Here is a 15,931-nt window from a genome sequence, read left to right as displayed (position 1 = left end):
CTAAAAAAATTCTGTAGCATCTAAACAGTAGAGTGAGCTGTATGACAAGTGGCACTCTCTTGCAACCAGCAGTCACACTCATCCTCCTACATAAGGCTACAAATTGTTGGATAATTTCTTGGTAGAATGCAGCAACCACAGTCTAAAAACAAGGGTCCTACTACTTGTCACATTGAAACCACACATTATATGTCTATCTTTTGTGCGTGTATGGGAAATTTTTTAAAAAACGTCCAGGTTTTCAGTACCCCAGGTCTAGTAGTCCTTACTATTAACATAACACCAAGGTGAAACTGTGTTACATCAGTGAAAAACACTTGATCTAAAATGCCAAAGTTAACTAAAATAAACTTCTTGAAACTTTGACGGTAGTGAATCCTTTTAGCATAGTTAGCACTCAGTACAGATAACATTTTAGCATTCTTCTCATTGCAATGAGGGCTGAACCTAATGAAATATTCTTTTCCTGGCTTAGTCTTCACAAAGATTTATGAGAAGATCTTGTAAATTTTGCTTTAATCCAGCATGATCTGTATTGTTAAAATTAACCTGTACTGGGCACGTTTCTGGTCTAACACCGAACTTGTTTCACAAAATTTTTTAACTAACTTCTGAATAACACTTTCCATCGGTGTTTCCTTTTTAAATTTTTTCCAAAACATTTGCCGACATACAATATGAGATTTTGTCTCTAGATAAGTTCTATCCTGAATATATATTTTTCAACAGTTAGCACATTTTAACAAATAACAACACACGATTACTCAACCTTGTTCAAAAGCCAAAGCTTGACAGACTGGCAACGCTCAAATTCGCAGGAAATTAACAGCTTTTATACCACCAATATATGGATTTAGTATAAATTAATGAGTGATGGGGCCTCTAAGCTGAACACTCTGTAAAACGTTACAGTATGATTTTGGTAGTATTTTATAATCATTTGATTTTTATCTATTTATCAGGATTTAATCATTTACAGTTAACAATTCTTTTAAATTCATTTATTTTTTTACAGTTTTTATATTTATATTTACTTTTACCAGAATTCCCCCTCTACTAATAGATAATTATTTAATAAATGAAATATGAATCTATAGTTGTAGATCAGAATTTTCATACAGTTTTTTTTTATCGTTTTCTCTTTTAAATATTACTTGTAAATTATAATATAAATAATATTTATACTTACTAAAAATACATCTTGGTACATTTTTAGGTGAGAAACTACCGGTTGAATAATCGCATGAATAAAATGGAGCTGGTGGTTCAGAGAATGACATACCAGATGGACATGATAATTCACATTGAAAATTGTCACCAATACCAGCACATTTGTAGTTGCCATTAAAGCTTAATTTACGTACATCACATACATCAACAGCTGAAAAATGGATAAGAAAAATAATTTGTTTAGAAAATGAAACAAATGAAAATAAATATCAATAATACTTGACAATTTCAATTTATTACCTATAATAATCTATTAATTGTCTTTGATTTTAAGTACCATGCAAATTTTGGAAGAACTTCACACACATAACTGCAAGAATTTTTAGATTTTGTTAATCGGTAGAGTAAATGATTATCAATTTCTTTTCAACTTGCTTATAAAAAAAAAAGATGCTGACAACACTGTAATAGGGGTTTCCTACCCGCATGGCTAAAGCTGAATTCCAGGAAAGTCATACAACTGTGTGTGTTTCTGATGCACGGCTTACACACACAACTTAATTTAAAATATTAACATTTTATTTAAATATTTTTTCATTTAATTCAATGATTCTAACTAAAGCAAACGCATATACTGTATTTAATTTGCATGGAGCAGTGGTACTAGCAGCGATGGTCAGTACTAACTAAACTAATGTAATTCTAACTTATATATAACAAATCTCGCTTGGACAGTTGACAGACTAGTGTAGCCACAAGGCTTATCAAACTAGGTACTGAGTCAATCGGGCGATCGAGTTTGAGAGACGAATAGACCGAGTTACTTCTTTACACATTAAATATTATTCATTTATTTAATTTTACCGCTCATTTATGACGTCACAACATAGCGGACAACTATAACAGCTGTACATCAGTGGTACCAACCTTTAAAATATTAATTTAATTAAATAAAATAAATAATTATAATTAAAGTGTAAAAAACAATTTGGTTGGCAACCCTGTGGAATTTCAAATTTAACCGTCCACGAGGACGAGGGAAAAGGAAATTTCCCACAGGGAAAAATGGAAATTCCAAGATGGTGGTCTGTGACAACAGTGCTCCTTGTTGTGACAGGAGGTGCTATTGACATAGTATAACCACTTAGCTACTAGTTTAAACCATTTCTTTAGGGTTTTGCAAAACCTTTTTTGCAAATATTATTTCTTAATTGTTAACAAGGATGACCCCTTGCGGTACACTCTAACCTCCTTGAACTATTAAGTTGAAAATTTAATGACATCAATACCCCGCATATATTTGGCCAAGTTTGGTAAAAATTAGTCCAGTAGTTCTGTAGATATAAGGTGATTTAGAGGACAAAACTGAACATGCGAATGCGCACACACACACACACACACACACACACACACACACACACACACACACACACACACACACACACACACACACACACACACACACATATATATATATATATATATATATATATATATATATATATGCATGCACGCACACGCATGCACGCACACATCACCACAGAAGAATAAGCTAAAATATGTTTGAAAATTTTAGATTAAATGCTAACTTTTTTAATAAAGCTTGTCAAAGTGCACTTTCATAATGAAGCCAACTTTGACAGCAAAAATATAGTTCATATACGATTTATGTTTTTAATCAAAGTATTAAAAGTTATGAATAAAAAACATTACAGGTATGGTTAAATACAATACACAGTTGTTCATTACTTGCAAATGAAAAGAGATAATCAAATAAAACATGTTGGAAGCGGTACGGGTCAGGTATGTCCTATTCGTATATTTATGGTAAGGCATCCTATTTTAGGTTCCGCCTTGATATCCCTTTCTGAATGGTGCAGGTCATAAGCAGTTGGTAAAAACCGGTAAAATCTACTTTTATTTTACTATGATACTGATGTATAAGTTTGGTGTTGGAGCTTAAGCAACATTGACATTTGTATAGCTCGTAACACTGTTAAGTAACACATACATTTCTATAAATGACTGACAGATAGCATTAGAAGAAGCAAAAGTTGGATGATGGGAACTTGTAATGCACGAAGATTAGATGCATTAGAAAAGTACCGCTGCAACGTGTTAATTGATGTCAAAACTACACATAATTTTTAATACAGGAAGTGGTAAAGAAGAATTAAAATACTGGATTTAAAAACTCAAGATCTCAATTACGAATGCATTTAACCAAAATACACCAACAACAAAATGAAATCAAGTATTGAAAGGAATTGTGGAAATCATTATCTTAGGTTGAGAGTAATGGAAATTGACGTTTTGAAAAATATTTGTAACGTAATTACTAGACACATTTAAATACGATGCGATTGCAAAGAAGATGATACCTAAGGACTTTCACATAATAGGATGTGCCAGTATAAGGTGTATGTAGAAGAAATGGTGCTGAACTGGGGACCACCCAAAGGAAGTTAGATTGTTGTCAAACTCTTACGAAATTACTACATTTGGAGCAATGTATAAGTAAGACAATAACAATACAACTAAGAATGAAATATAGGCGAGGTTATATAATATAGGACATCGAAATATAGGCGATTTTGCCTTTCATTACTGACCCAGAACCACCACTGAATAGGTATTGAAATCTCCTTCCATCATTACGGTATATTGTACAGCAGCATCTCTGGCCATTAAAGCAATGATATCATTGCATCACACCATTTTCTAACGATGTGACTGGCAGCTTCATAACACCTGGGCTCCAAGCGCCAGTCGACCACCATGCAGAACACCCAGCCGACTTTAAATCGTACACCCTTAGCCCGTGTACAAGCCCTTGTAGCTATCGGTTATATTAATTAAATTATATTAGTCAACTTGGGTTATACTAGTCGTTAGGTTATCACTTTTCTTGATCCTGAATCTACCTGACTCTCACCCTGATCCTTATATTTTTAATTTATCATTTAATTTAACTTATCATTGTTCCTCACCTGTTCCCTACACTATACAACTGACCCTAACCCTGAATCGATCTGACTGTGACCTTGACCCTGATTCGACCCTTTCACATTTTTAGTTTTTTAGGTTAAATTATGTTAGATTATGTCAGCTAAGTAATGGGGGAGGGGTTTTAGTCTGTGAAAGCCCGAAACTGTCATCTTGTATGGGCAAGTGGTGGCTGGAAGAGCTTTCCCCCCCACCAAACATAAAAAAAAAATTACTTGGGTTTAGTTTGGACAGTGAAGGGGGATGGCTTTTGTCAGTAGAAATTTGATAAATCCCACAGCACAGGCTTTAAGAATCTGTAGAGAATTTCTACTTCTGTGCAAAAAAAATTAAGATGACAGTATCTGTAATCTCACTTTTTTCCATATACAAAACTTTCATTTCCAGTGCTATAAAACTCTATCTTAGCTGTCGATAATAAACAAGATAGAGCTATTTCATATTAGTGACCAACTAAACTGTCTAGCTTTCATAACTCAATAATTTTGTAGAATATTTTTCTAAATAAACTTTCTAATCGGTAATTATTATTCATATTTATTCTGTTTTGTGAAAATAACAGTTTTTTAATTAGCGTTTAAAATATTTTTAAAAGATCAAAATGTTATAACATCACGGGCTGAAAAATGTATGTCCATATTAACAACAAATGAAGTAACATCAAATCAAGATAAAAATGAGTAACATTTTTCTACCCTTAGATTTAGCCATCAGTTAACACAAAGGTTTCAACAGCTATTAAAAAAACTCCTAATTGTGCTTTTTTTTTTTTTTTGTCTTCAGTCATTTGACTGGTTTGATGCAGCTCTCCAAGATTCCCTATCTAGTGCTAGTCGTTTCATTTCAGTATACCCTCTACATCCTACATCCCCAACAATTTGTTTTACATACTCCAATCGTGGCCTGCCTACACAATTTTTCCCTTCTACCTGTCCTTCCAATATTAAAGCGACTATTCCAGGATGCCTTAGTAGTAAATTGTGCTAATTTTTTGTAATCTTCTTACTAAGTAATTTCATGATATGCCAGCGTCCCAGTGGTCTGCTCAACATCATGTTTTACGTGCTAATATCAACTATACTTTACACTCAAAGATTTGTGCTATTTTCTTTAGATCGCCTACTCAGGTTTTGAAACATTGCAATTCCATGTTGGAGATTGAAATACTGTATTGATAAGAAATTAGTCTCATGATTGTTCAGTAATCGTGAAATTGATTATTGATTAATTGAAACCGAAGAATTAAAACAATTTAATACATCTTTAGAATCTTTAGCAAGTAAATAAAGAAATCAGGAAACATTTTTTTATAAAAAATTACGCTATAGTTTTCTGGGTTACAATAACAATTATATATTTTCCTGCTTTAATGAGAGTAATTTTATCCTGACATTTGGGAAAAATCTTATTGTAAATACCTATCAATCTTAATGGATCTTTTGTTAATTACTCTTGTTTTATTTTTTGGAGGTTTACAATAATATTTTGTATATTTGTAATAGTTAATTTTAATTAACAAATATGTTAAAATATTCAAATTTTCAGCTAGCCACACATTAATCAAGGTTTCATTTTATTGAAATTGTAAATGTGAAAAAACAGGGAAAAGATATTGCTGTAGAAAATTATGTAAATGAACCACATCCTTTATCTTTAAATAAAACAGACACACACACACCCACATGCACACACACACACACACACACACACACACAAAAACATCTGAAAAATTTCTATCTGGATTTTTGGGTTCCTTAGGTGTGAAAATGTCAGGATCCGGTGAAAACCGCATTTGCCCAAATTGGATTGAATACAATACTTTCCCTTCTAGAGCTATAGTGCTGTCTAGATGGGTAAGTAAAAATGATGGAAGCTAATTTCTATGATGGTGATAAACAGAATTTATGTCATAACCTTTTGCATTTATCAATTTTTTAAACCGTACACCTAATTTTCTACCATATTGCATACATTCTTTAACTGATTTAAAGCCATACAACTTGTAGGTATGCAAACAAGTAATGATAAAAAAAAATAATGGGAATTTTACTTTTATAAAAAAATGTAATTTTTCTTTTATATTGTCATTATCCCCCTCAAAGTAATTCCCCCCAGAAGTAACAAACTTCTACTAGCATTTCATCCAATCCTCAAAGGATATGTGAAAAGGATTTTTTGGTGTAGCCTTTTAAGTTCATTTAGTAATATTTTCTTTACTTCATCTACCATTGCAAATCATCTTCTTAATGTTCTCTTAAATAGATGAACAAGAAAAAGTTGCAGGTGCTACGTCCAGAGAAAATCAAAGCTGCAATATTAGTATATTGTTATTTTTGGCTAAATGATCACCAATTAAAAAAGGAAACAGGAGCTGCAGCATTGCTGTGATGCAAAATACAAGAGTTGTTTGTCCCGATTTTGGTTAGTTTCATCTGATTTCCTCATATAAATGATATAAAAGTCTTAAGTAAAGCTTTGTGTTAACAATAAAATCTTACGAAAAGAATTCATACATATTGGATGACTCCATTGTAATAAAAAAAATGAAAAACAGTAAGTTGAACCTTACCGTTCGATTGAACTTTGTGTGTTTTATTCGGCCTTAGTTCTTCAGGAACTTCCAACGACAAACTCAATCGAAAAGACATAGCGTGCAGAATTAAAAAATTCTTATTTTTTTAATTTTATTATTCCTCAGATGTTACTCAAACTTAGCACTGTGTAACATTACAAAGGTTTTACTACTACTGTTCATATAACACATCAAATAATAAAGAATAAAATGGAAACTATCTTTTCCTGATTTTTAAAAATAATTCAAAGAACACCAATGTTTTGTTCTATAAATGGCAAACAGAGATGGGGATGAAGTCAGTACTTTTTCTGGTACGTTGAAATGATATTTTCTTGTCCTGTCATGAAAATATATAACCTATTGCAAACACCTCTGAAAAAACTCGCTTTATATCTATTTTAAAATTTTTTTTGTGAAAAAAAAACTAAACTTTAAGCTATTATCTAAAGTTATAAAAGCAAGGAATATTACTAAAAAAACATTCTAGTTTTGTCTATTGTCTATTTAGTGGTAATTGTTGGAGTGATACATTAATAAAAAAAAGAATATTTTAATACTAACAATATTGACACTGATCGCCACGGAACTGTTGAGGGCATTGACATACATTATGAGTCAAACAATTACCTCCATTACGACACGGTGGATCACACAGTGCTGTAAAAGAAATAATTAAAAAAAAATTACAAAATATCAATAAGACATATAAATAATAATAAAATTACTTTTGAGTGCGCTTTGTTTTTACGTTAATTCTTCCACTAGTTTATTAGATTTTAATCGAGTCGGAGGAATTTTTTTTCTAATTAATTCAACTTTAGTCTACAGCTGCTCATTTTTTCTCCATTCATCATTGATTTGACTGTAGTTTTTGTTTTGTTAACAAAAGTAATACAACTAAGTGCTGCCATGTGATGGCTTATGAAATATGACATTCTTTGAACACTCAGGAATTTATAGTTTATATACAATCTTGTTATGAGGTTTCTTTTCATGTTTTAGGTGTAAAAAAAGAAGCTTTCTTATTTTAAATACAGTAAATAAAAGATACTATTGGTAACATGAACAAAACTTCTAGCTTACACATTTTTCAACCGATCAACTTCATTCTATCTTATTTTGTTAATGTTTAAATAGTATTGTAATAAATTATGAAATATAATATTAATCTTTGTGGTGTCACTCTAGAAGTGACAGTATGAATTTAAACACCATTATAGCACATAGCATTGGTAGTTACTTACTGTTCAGTTTTCACACCTTAAACACGAATTTCATTGAACTAGTATGTGACTTTAATGGAAGAGAAGATGCAGTAGACTTTTGCAACATATTTCATGCAAATGTAATTATGCGAACAATCATGAAACGATGTTCAAACAAAACAACAAGCATGATTGATGGTATTGTAGTTGTAAGGAATGTCAGTCGATAGTGGGATTATGATAAAATGTGTGATTTTAGAGCAGTAGGGTTTCAATTGAAAAATTATCTTTTTAATATGCGCGGTCAAAAGAATTAATAACAAATTTTGTGTAAATGAAATCAGAACAGGATTCAATGTAGTTAAAAACTGATGGAATTACTTTTGTGAGGTCTGCATGAAGAATTTATTAATGAACCCAATCCAAATTGGAGGCCCCGGCTTTACAGTTTACTCTGTATTCGGTTAGCTTGTAGAGTGAAGGATAAACAAATGTTGCATTTGTGTTAGAGATTTTGTCATGTTTCTGCTGAGTCAGCTCTTGTATCGGTGCCGATTTACAACACGGTCATATCTATATACAACACAATAATCATTGCTCATAAAATTAAAAATATATGTATAATTTTTGTAAAATATAATAGCGTGGTAACTGAATATTAACGTCGCGTAGTTTCTTTTATATGCACCAGAATTTACAGTAGATGCTGGTGAATCGGCTGCCTGAACACTTGTGTGTGCAATTTGTTTACTTCAACTCCATAAGCTACCTGAATTTGGTATAAATCAATGAGTTGTGCTTTACAAGGTGTAAAGCAAATGTCGGCAAAATGCACTCACAGTAGTAGGTTTTTGGAGGCATATGAGTGGAAACAAACTAATGTTTCAAGAAACCCAAGTCTAATTATACACCTGAGTGCTTACTTGAAGTTCTAAAAGTGCTCTACTGCCGAACACTACTACTATTTCTGATTTGTAGTATACGTTTGATTGAAAAACACGATTGCAAGGCATGAATTAGGAATTACATGCATTTAACATCAATCATACTCGAAATTTTATTGATGTAATAGCTGGCACCCACACACAAAAATTATTTTTGTGTGTAGGTAGTACATCAGCAATATAAATTGCTGTTGTTTCATCAATATAAACTGCTTTTAAGTGCAAAAAAATGGGTTCATGTTCAAACATTGGGTTCAAAATTTTGAACCCAAGCGTTATTAGGTAAACTGATGGAACAAAATAAATGCGATGGGTACCAAACTATTTTAAAAATTCATGCTGAATATCAGAAATATATATAATATCCTGGTACAAAAAGATAATAATCTGTATTAAAACAAACCTTTACAATCCGGAATTGATTTCCAATCACGACGACCAGGAGTCCATTCACCATCTTTACAAAATACATTAGCAATAGCCGAACCATCTGGAAATTTATGTCCTTCAAGGCATATTATAGTACACGTCCTATAAAAGAAAATTTTCAAGAAATTTTAAAAAATGAGCACGGTAAATCCTCATATAATGAAGTAGTTTTGGAAAAAATACTGTTGTTACTTGAAGTATCAATTGAAAAAAAGAAACAAAAATTGAGCCACCATTGATTTTAGGGTATAACAAGATTTGTGTAGGCCAGGAAATGTTAACAAGAGGCAGTTTGAAATTTCCAATGCTTTAAAAGGGCAGTAGGAGAGTTTTGCGATCTGAGGAACAACACAGGTGGTTACAACCATGTGTTTAGAAAGGTCCCAACCTGATGTAGTCTAGTCACTGTCTGTTTCATTTGCTTTTTAGCTGTGTTAATGAAAAGAGGTAGTGAAGTCATCGTGGTCAAAAATTGAATACCAGGCAATTTTGCACGTAAGGTGTTGATCAATGTTTAGAGGAAATGACTCCTGGGCTTGGAGGTGATTGTCATCATCATACAACAATATTTAGGTAGTACCAAGAGCAAAAGAGAGGAAATTTTGGCCTTGAGGATGCTCCAAGGTCGGGTTAACTGTCTTCATCCATGACTGAGGGAAACATTGTTGCAGTACAAAACATTCCTGAGATAGATAGACATGGAACCTACCATCAAATAGAGGTATCTTTAGACATTAATGCACCAACAGTTCTCGCTATTCTGCAAAATCACCTTCACGTTAGAAAGCTTTATACCCTTTGGGTGCTGCATAACTTGACTGACGATCAAATAGCACATCGTGCTTCAATGCAGTGAAATGCTAAAAAAATTCAAAAAATGGAAATCTTCCCATGTGATCAGTACTGTGACAGGTGAAAAAACTTTACTGTACTATTCCGACCAAGGCTCAGAACAAAGTGTGCATGTTCAAAGTGAGAATATTCCATTGCTGTACAAAAATCCAGATCAGTGAAGAGCGTGGCCACATTTTTTAGTCTGAAAGGAGTTTTAAAGTGAGTTATGTTGGAAAATCAGTTACAGGGAAGTGGTATACTGACGAATGTCTGCCTAAAGTTGTCAAAGCTCTTAAGAAGCTGTGTCCAAATTCAAAGCATGGTTTCTTTATCATGACGTTCCAGCACACAACTTCAAAGTTTGTTCTGAGTACTTCGGCAGTTCTGGAATAAAACTTAATGCAGACTCCTACAGTCCTGACCTTGTTCCATTCCCAGAATAGACTGAAAGGGAGGAATTTTACGAGCAATGATGCCCTCCTAAGGGCATGGGATGATGAGCATGCCCAGATCTTCCAATGACAAATGACAAGGTTTCTTTGAAGAGTGGTTTCAAAGGATGTAGAAACATACAATGTGTAGTGGAAATTATTTTGAAAACTTATAAAAAACTTGTACTGCTAAACTTTCCTATTGATCTTTGAATAAAGAACAAGGTGATGAATTTCTTGACTGGATCATATCAGTAATAAAATGTAGATGCAAAAAACTCAAAACAAATTGCCAGTTTTTTGAATTGCCATTGCTCATGCTTTACAAAAATGTAAGAAACATAATCAATCTGCATGTAAATTAATGACAGTGATTTTTTAGAATCAATTTGGTATCCTTTTAATCAGCGTGGTAACTTTTAGAATATTTACAACTCAACCTTTTTGTGAAATCCTCTGGAAGTTGCACAACATTATCCAAAATTGGTGACAGATGGATGTCAAGAAATCATAGAATTGTTTTATTGTACAAAGCACGTGTTAAAATTCTCAAACTGTAACACATTTTTCACAAGAAGATGAGTATATGCAATAAGGTATATTAATGATTTAAATATCTGTCTGTAATTCTTTTATGAGATGAAAACTGTTGTAATTCATTAAAGTATGATGCCAAGTTTGATTATTTAACACAATGACTGTTAACACATACCATTTACATGATTGAAATGTTCTAAAACGAGATAAACGAATACATACATGCTGATATTAGTTTGTTTTAATGGACCCTACTTCAATTGATTCTGCACTTGTTACCCAGCTTTAGTCTATATCAAGTAAGAATAGAATTGTTCTTTTATCCACATTATAGAACTTAAATATTCCAATATAAAGGAAATCTAATAAAAATATGCATTGAAATATTATAAAATGAGAATTTAAACATTTTATTTTTTGTAAACTAAATGCATAAATCACTAAATAAATAATTTAACAAAACAAAAATTATAATTTTAGCCAATAAGAAAATAGGATTATTTTTTTTTAGAATTGACACTTTGATACGTGGTTAATAACAACTTCAACTGACAAGAATATTATCTATTCTGATACTTACAATGATGGTAACAGTTAAATTTAAAAGCGAAATGAAAAACCTTCATTAAAAGTAATGTAATTCCTCAGCTAAATGAGGTAGACCACACACTCTATGAATGTGTTATTTATTCTTTATTTTTAATATCTGCTCTAGATTTATTGATAAAAAAATACTTTTTTTGTAACAGCAAATATGAATATAAGCTGAAAAAGATTAAAAAAAAACAGCCTTTCAGTCAAATTTTACAAATTTAAACCTATAAACAACCAAATGCAAATGTATAATATAAATAAAATATATAGTTACAGAAATATGCAAATATTAATTGCGAATAATAATGTAAATACATAAATCTATGGGTTCCTCTTTAATGTGTAGGTGAGAATGCATTCATTTATACGAGCATGCACACAGGCATAAAACACAGAAAACAAAAAAAGTGAAAAATATACTTACTCAGAATTACAAGATCTGTTTGCATTGTTAGGTAAATATGGAAATCCAACGCAAGTTTTTTTCTCATACTGACAATACGCTCCAAAATAATTACCAGAACAGTCACATACATTAGGCTCAACACACATTCCCCCATTTTGACAAGCAGGCACACACGTTGCTACAACAAAGAAAAACATGAATTCATTAATTGTAATTTATTAGATAGATTTTAAGAAAATAAAAAATTAAATACATTGAGGAAACTTGAATTACAAAATTTTTACTATGAATATAAAAAAAAAATACAAAAGATGAGAAATATGATAAGGGGTATGACAACCTAAATTGTGTTTTCTTATGATCTGATTCTACAATTCCTGGCACATCTCACACATTCAGAATGAAGAGAAAGAGCTATAAGAAAATTTTATAGCTCATCTTATATGCAACAGTAGAGATCTAAATTATTTTAATAGTAAACATTTTTTAATTACCCAACTTTCTTAGGTAAAAATTAAAAATAAATTAATATAAAATAATTTTTTAACAACATTAAACAAAGTTACTAATTAAAAAGAATACAAAAAAATTAAAAAGATAAAACATAGAGTGATAATACCATGCAATTTTACACGTAAAATGTTGACCAATGTTTAGAGGAAATGACTCCTCGGCTTGGAGGTGATTGTCATCATCATAAAACACATTTAGGTTTTTTAAAGATTTTTTTTAACATTTAGCTAAAAGAAGAGACAGACTTATAGGCCACATATTAAGGCATCCTGGAATAGTCTTTAATATTGGAGGGACAGGTAGAAGGAAAAAATTGTGTGGGCAGGCAACGTTTGGAATATGTAATACAAATTGTTAGGGATGTAAAATGTAGGGGTATAACGAAATGAAACAAATAGCACTAGACAGAGAATCTTGGAGAGCTGAATCAAACCAGTCAAATGACTGAAGACATAAAAAAGTAGGAATCACGATCCTTTGACCAATTATAACCAAAGTTAAACAGCATCAGTGATTTGTATTCAGAAGCAATCATATAAAATTTAACAAAAATCAGTTAATCCAGTTTGAAGATATCAAGGAGAACAATATTGATAAAAAAAGGGGAAAAATTAGGCTAATTATGCCAGTCACCTGAATGAAATCAATTAAAATCGTAACCAAAATGATAGACTAATAATAGAGTTATCTAATTCATACAAGAATATGTGTTTGAGTCCAGAAACGAAAAAAAAAATTTTTCCCGTACACCTTTAGGAGGGTTTGAATAAGTACAAACATAATCGGAAAGTTCTTAGCAACCAAAGTGGAATTAAATTACATGAACAAATTTAAAACCCTTTTAGTAAAATTTTGAGATATGAAACCCATAATGTTCATATCTCCCTGCCCCTTTGATCGATTGTATCTAAATTATATGAATCAAAGCCTAGAAATGTACAGAAATCATTATCCTAAATTTTATCTAAATTGGTCTGCAAAGTTTGGAGATGTCATTAAAAAAATGTCAACATGCATAAACCTGACATTTTTCAATATGATAATTTTACTTTTTTGGTTGAGGGAATCATGAAACATCATGATCTGTAAAAATGCTGATATGCAAAATTTCAGCTGATTAGCATACTTTCTCTGTATATCTGTACAGTATAAATATGTAACAAAGTAAAAATACTGGTTAGTTTTAAAATTATCTTTACGGGTAAAATTAGTAAATTAAAGAGTTGAAATAATCAAATTTTTCTTTCTACAAAAAATATTTCTTTGCTTCTTTTTTATGAAATTTATTTTTGAGTTGAATATTAAGAAATGGATAAGAAGGTTTACTAAATCTGACAGAATATCACATATTTATTATCTCTTTCTGTGTTTTAATAATGTACAAATATTTGGGTAAATAAAGAGAATATTAAAAAAATGTTACTTTTGTACGTACACATGTTATTGATCCCAATGTAATTATTAACAGGAATGTCTTATGTCAGTGAAGTCTATAAACCAAGAAGTAGACAATTATAATATGCACACGTGTGCACACAACACACAAACGAAATCTCTCTATGGCTTCTTTTATTTTTTTATAACTCATCTTAATGACAAAGGAAAACCTATCTAATTCTGAACGTATCCATAAATTTAAAAAATAAATGTCTTTTTATTATTAATCTATTTCTCAATTGTACGTGAATAATATAATATTTTAAATAACTTACGATAACACTGTGGTATTTTATCAACTGTTGCTCCTCGAACACGCCATTTACCCTCATGACAATAAAAGAATAAGTGTGTATCACCACCTGGAAATTGATGTCCGTATCTACAAGTTGCCTGACAACCACTTAAAAAAAAAAAAATCATTATAAAAATACAAATTAAATAGAAATATTGTAAGTTTAGTAGATTTTAAGAAAACATACGACCCAATAGATAAACAAGTCCTTTTAAATACTCTTGCTGAATTTGGGATAGATAACAAATTAATTTAATCTCATAAATCAAATACTAACAGGAACAAAATCCAAACAGGAGTAAGAGAAGGAGAGAGATTATTACACGTTTATTTAATACAGCACTGGAAGTAATTAGGAAATGATGAAAACAATGCAAAGAAAAGAATTGTAAAAATAAAGCAATAGGACTCAAGAGAAAAAGCCTCTTGATAGGTTACTTGGCATTTGTAAAGTACCTTGGAGAAGTAATGCAGCCCAATTAGCTAGACAAAGAACCAAGGATCAAGAAAATCATTAAGGCTTATGGTGGAATGACCAAGAATGTGTGTGTGTGTGTGTGTGTGTGTGTGTGTGTGTGTGTGTGTGTGTGTGTGTGTGTGTGTGTGTGTGTGTGTGTGTGTGTGTGTGTGTGTGTGTGTGTGTGTGTGTGTGTGTGTGTGTGTGTGTGTGTGTGTGTGTGTGTGTGTGTGTGTGTGTGTGTGTGTGTGTGTGTGTGTGTGTGTGTGTGTGTGTGTGTGTGTGTGTGTGTGTGTGTGTGGGCATGCGCATGTGCGTGTGTAACAAGAAACAAATCAAACAAATCTCAAGTATGAGGAAACTGAGAGATTGCACAGCAGTGGTAAGACCTAAGGTACTACACATGACTGTAACCAAAACAAGGGAGAAATAAATCTTCCCATTTTAAAATTCAAAAACATAGAAAGGAAAATAGTAGGATGCAAAAAACATAAGGGTGATTGGAAAAAACTAAGTTAGAGAAACTATCAGACAATTTGGAGAAGCTGACTTGCCTTCTATGGGCAGTTGAGAATGAACAAGAACAAACTACCTTTAACCGAGGAAATTACTGAAAGACACTCATTATGAAGTGGTTCAAACAGATCAAAGAACACTCAAACATTTGTCTGAAAGAATCAAGGAGAAACACTAGGAAAATGTTTGATCAGCATAGTGCCACAAAAATATACAATTAATTATAAAACAGATGGTCATATCATTATTAAAAATAATATATCTGAAGAATAACAGTAAATAAATACATGAAGAAACCCAATAATAAATGAAAGTAAAATTTAGAAAGTTTTAAAAACAATTTTTAATTTGTATTAGTTTTTAAAACTCATCAATAGTTGTTTTACACTGGGAAACAAAAAAGGAATTTTATTTTTTGTCAGGAAGAAAAATATATGATTCTGATAGTATTTTTTCTCCTGAATTCAAATATGATATCAGTTTTTCTCCATTGCACAAGGTTCCCAAGAGACAGGCTATAATTTCAAAGATTTTAATCATTTCTGCACTCTTAACTACAGAATATTAAAAAATTTGACTCAC

General features: G+C 31.5%; 1 protein-coding gene across 1 annotated transcript in view; it reads right to left on the bottom strand.

The window, feature by feature from the left end:
* The window catches only part of Hml (hemolectin), a 278,319-nt gene that overhangs the window by 213,736 nt on the left and 48,652 nt on the right, over positions 1-15,931 (bottom strand). Inside the window, exons 6-10 of the mRNA XM_075381665.1 lie at positions 14,357-14,484; positions 12,150-12,309; positions 9,304-9,431; positions 7,313-7,408; positions 1,190-1,381 (exon numbers count right to left, since the gene is read on the bottom strand). Of these exons, the coding sequence (XP_075237780.1) occupies positions 1,190-1,381; positions 7,313-7,408; positions 9,304-9,431; positions 12,150-12,309; positions 14,357-14,484 (704 nt within the window). The remainder of the gene's footprint in view (positions 1-1,189; positions 1,382-7,312; positions 7,409-9,303; positions 9,432-12,149; positions 12,310-14,356; positions 14,485-15,931) is intronic.

Source organism: Lycorma delicatula, chromosome 13 (assembly GCF_047948215.1).
Source record: "Lycorma delicatula isolate Av1 chromosome 13, ASM4794821v1, whole genome shotgun sequence".
In the NCBI taxonomy this organism is placed as follows: Eukaryota; Metazoa; Arthropoda; class Insecta; order Hemiptera; family Fulgoridae; genus Lycorma; species Lycorma delicatula.
Note: the sequence above shows the minus strand (reverse complement) of the source record. Positions and strands in the feature narration are given on the sequence as shown.